Source organism: Microtus ochrogaster, chromosome 18 (genome assembly GCF_000317375.1).
Source record: "Microtus ochrogaster isolate Prairie Vole_2 chromosome 18, MicOch1.0, whole genome shotgun sequence".
In the NCBI taxonomy this organism is placed as follows: Eukaryota; Metazoa; Chordata; class Mammalia; order Rodentia; family Cricetidae; genus Microtus; species Microtus ochrogaster.
In genome coordinates, this window is record NC_022020.1 from 53,112,653 (window position 1) to 53,115,057 (window position 2,405).

Here is a 2,405-nt window from a genome sequence, read left to right on the forward strand (position 1 = left end):
TTTTTTTTTTTTTTTTTTGAGACAGAGTTTCTCTGTACTCAACTCACTCTGTAGGCCAGGCTGCCTTGAATGCACAGAGATCCACCTGCCTCTACCTCCCAAGTGCTGGGATTAAAGGCGTGCTCTATCACCACACACTTTATATCTTTTTTTCTAAAGCTTTGGTTCAAGATAAACTTCCAGTACAGCCAAAATGATAAATGAGATAGCTTGTCTGCCACTTACACTTTTATTTACTAATTTATATTATTTTTTTTATAAAGTTTACAAAGAATCCTTTAATTTGAAAAATGTTAGCTGACTTTGTTTCTCTTTAAGATTTATTTATTATGTAGACAGGGTTTTGTCTGTATGTGTACCTGATGGCCAGAAGAGGCCCCCAGACCTCATTACAATGGTTATTAGTCACCACATGGTTGCGGGGCCCATGTGGTTACAGGGCCCATGGAAGAGCAGCCAGTGCTCTTAACTGCTGAGACATCTCTCCAGCCTGTCTTTGGTTCTTTATATAAATGTTTTAAATAAAATTGGTGTTTACCTCTTATTTCTTTCCTATTGTAAGACTTTTTATAAAACAATGGGTGCAATTTTCATGTGTAAGCCTGCATTTTATATTTGCTGTAGTTTTCCTTTGTATACTCTGTGTTTCATGATATCGTGTAGATTTCATGTTACTTGAGATTTATACCAACATTGTTTGAATCTTTTACATTTTGTTTTATTTATGGATTGCTAAGAAACAAAATTTATCGCACTTAGAGTGATCTCACCAGTGAGCTGAGCACCACAATTGTTCGAGCCAGTCCGACTCCATCAGAGGAAGAAACTACGAAGAAGCTAAGAGACGAAGTTCTAAGTCAGACTACTGAAAAAGTATCATTGCCGTGTATTATCCAGGTTGAACCTGGTGTAGGAAAAGTGGCAGAAACTCCTTCTCTGAGTAGTGGATTTGAAGATGGAGAACCTAACTTTACATCGAGTCAAGATATTTCTTCCAGAAGTGGGGAACACTTGGAAGCTAGTGGGGTAGATTCAACATCTGGCCCCAGTGAACAGAACCTGTTTGGTCAGGCTTTCCTGAACAAGCCAGGTCTGTGCCATCGGTCTGGGCCAGCCATACCAAGCCTCCTTGTATTGAACCAGAAGACTGTGGACCAAAGTCAAAGGATAACATCTACCGGTTTGTCGACTGCCAGCAGTGACTCTAGCAGCCAAATCCCTAGTCTCCGTACCTCTGTAAATCAGCCCAGTCTTGCTCCCCACATTTCAGCTCATACTTCTGCCACTAAGGTGCAGAACCAGCCTCCTCTGTGCCCGGCACTCTGGACTGGACATTCTCTATACACAGCTCCTGTGGCCCAGCAGTACTTGGGGCCAGTCCCTTCATCTGGGAATGCCGCCTTGCCTCCATGCCATGCAGGTGTGCAAGTCTGTGGGATTTCAGGGTGTTCTCCTTATCCTCTTGTTACACCAGAACATGTGGCTTCTGGGATTTGTTTAGGACCAAATCTTGCCTCTGGAATGATGGGTCCATCTTCTCTTTATAACCTGTGTTCTACTGCTGTACACCAGAACCTGCTGAGTACAGCAAAGCCATTTCCTGTGCAGCCTGTTGCTGCAAACTGTGAAACCAAACCATGGGACTTGGGGATGATGTCTGGATTTGGTAAGATGACTTTTCTTGTCATAGTTTTTTGTTGTTGTTCTGTATAGGCTGAATTTTCTCAAATGGGTCCACAAAGCTAATCTTACTCAAAGAAATGTTGGTTGAAATTAACTTCTTTATTCTTTTTTAATTTTTAAGATTTTTTTGGTGTATGTGTGTGTGTTCGTGAGTGCATGCACATATACACATGCATGTGCCCATGGAGGCAGAAGTGTTGGATTTTTTTTTTTTGGAGCTGGAGTTGCAGGTGACTATGGGCTAACGTATATGGGTGTTGAGATTTGAACATAGGTCCTCATTATTGAGTAACATGTTCTCTTAACTGCTGAGCCATCTCCCTAGCTCCACTCTTTTATTTTATTTTTCCCTTTTTTTTTTTTTTTAAAGAAAACAGGATCCCTGTTGGCCTCACTCATATTTACTGTGTGGGGAAGTTCTTACGAGTTCTTCGTCTGTCTTATAGTGAGAGCATCAGAATGTTTCTATGAAGGGGCACTGAACTTGGCTCAGAACAGCAGTACCCTGTATGCTGACAGCTTTCTGTGTCTTTGTCTTGATGTTTCTTTCCCTCTGCACTTGAGCTTTGCTGTTTCTTTAAGTAGGAAATGTCCTCCTTAGTATCATTTCCCAGAATGAGTTACCTTCCACTGGTGCTTCACGGGTGTGATGTAACAACAGTGAGCAGCTGGGATCGTCCATGTGAGGATAGGGAAAGGGTGTAAGATAGAGCTGTGAAGGC

At 41.8% G+C, this 2,405-nt stretch overlaps 1 protein-coding gene across 1 annotated transcript in view; it reads left to right on the plus strand.

Annotated features, from left to right (window-relative positions):
* The window catches only part of Cep192 (centrosomal protein 192), an 81,585-nt gene that overhangs the window by 41,343 nt on the left and 37,837 nt on the right, over positions 1–2,405 (plus strand). The window contains exon 20 of the mRNA XM_026783373.1: positions 760–1,666. Within this exon, the coding sequence (XP_026639174.1) occupies positions 760–1,666 (907 nt within the window). The remainder of the gene's footprint in view (positions 1–759; positions 1,667–2,405) is intronic.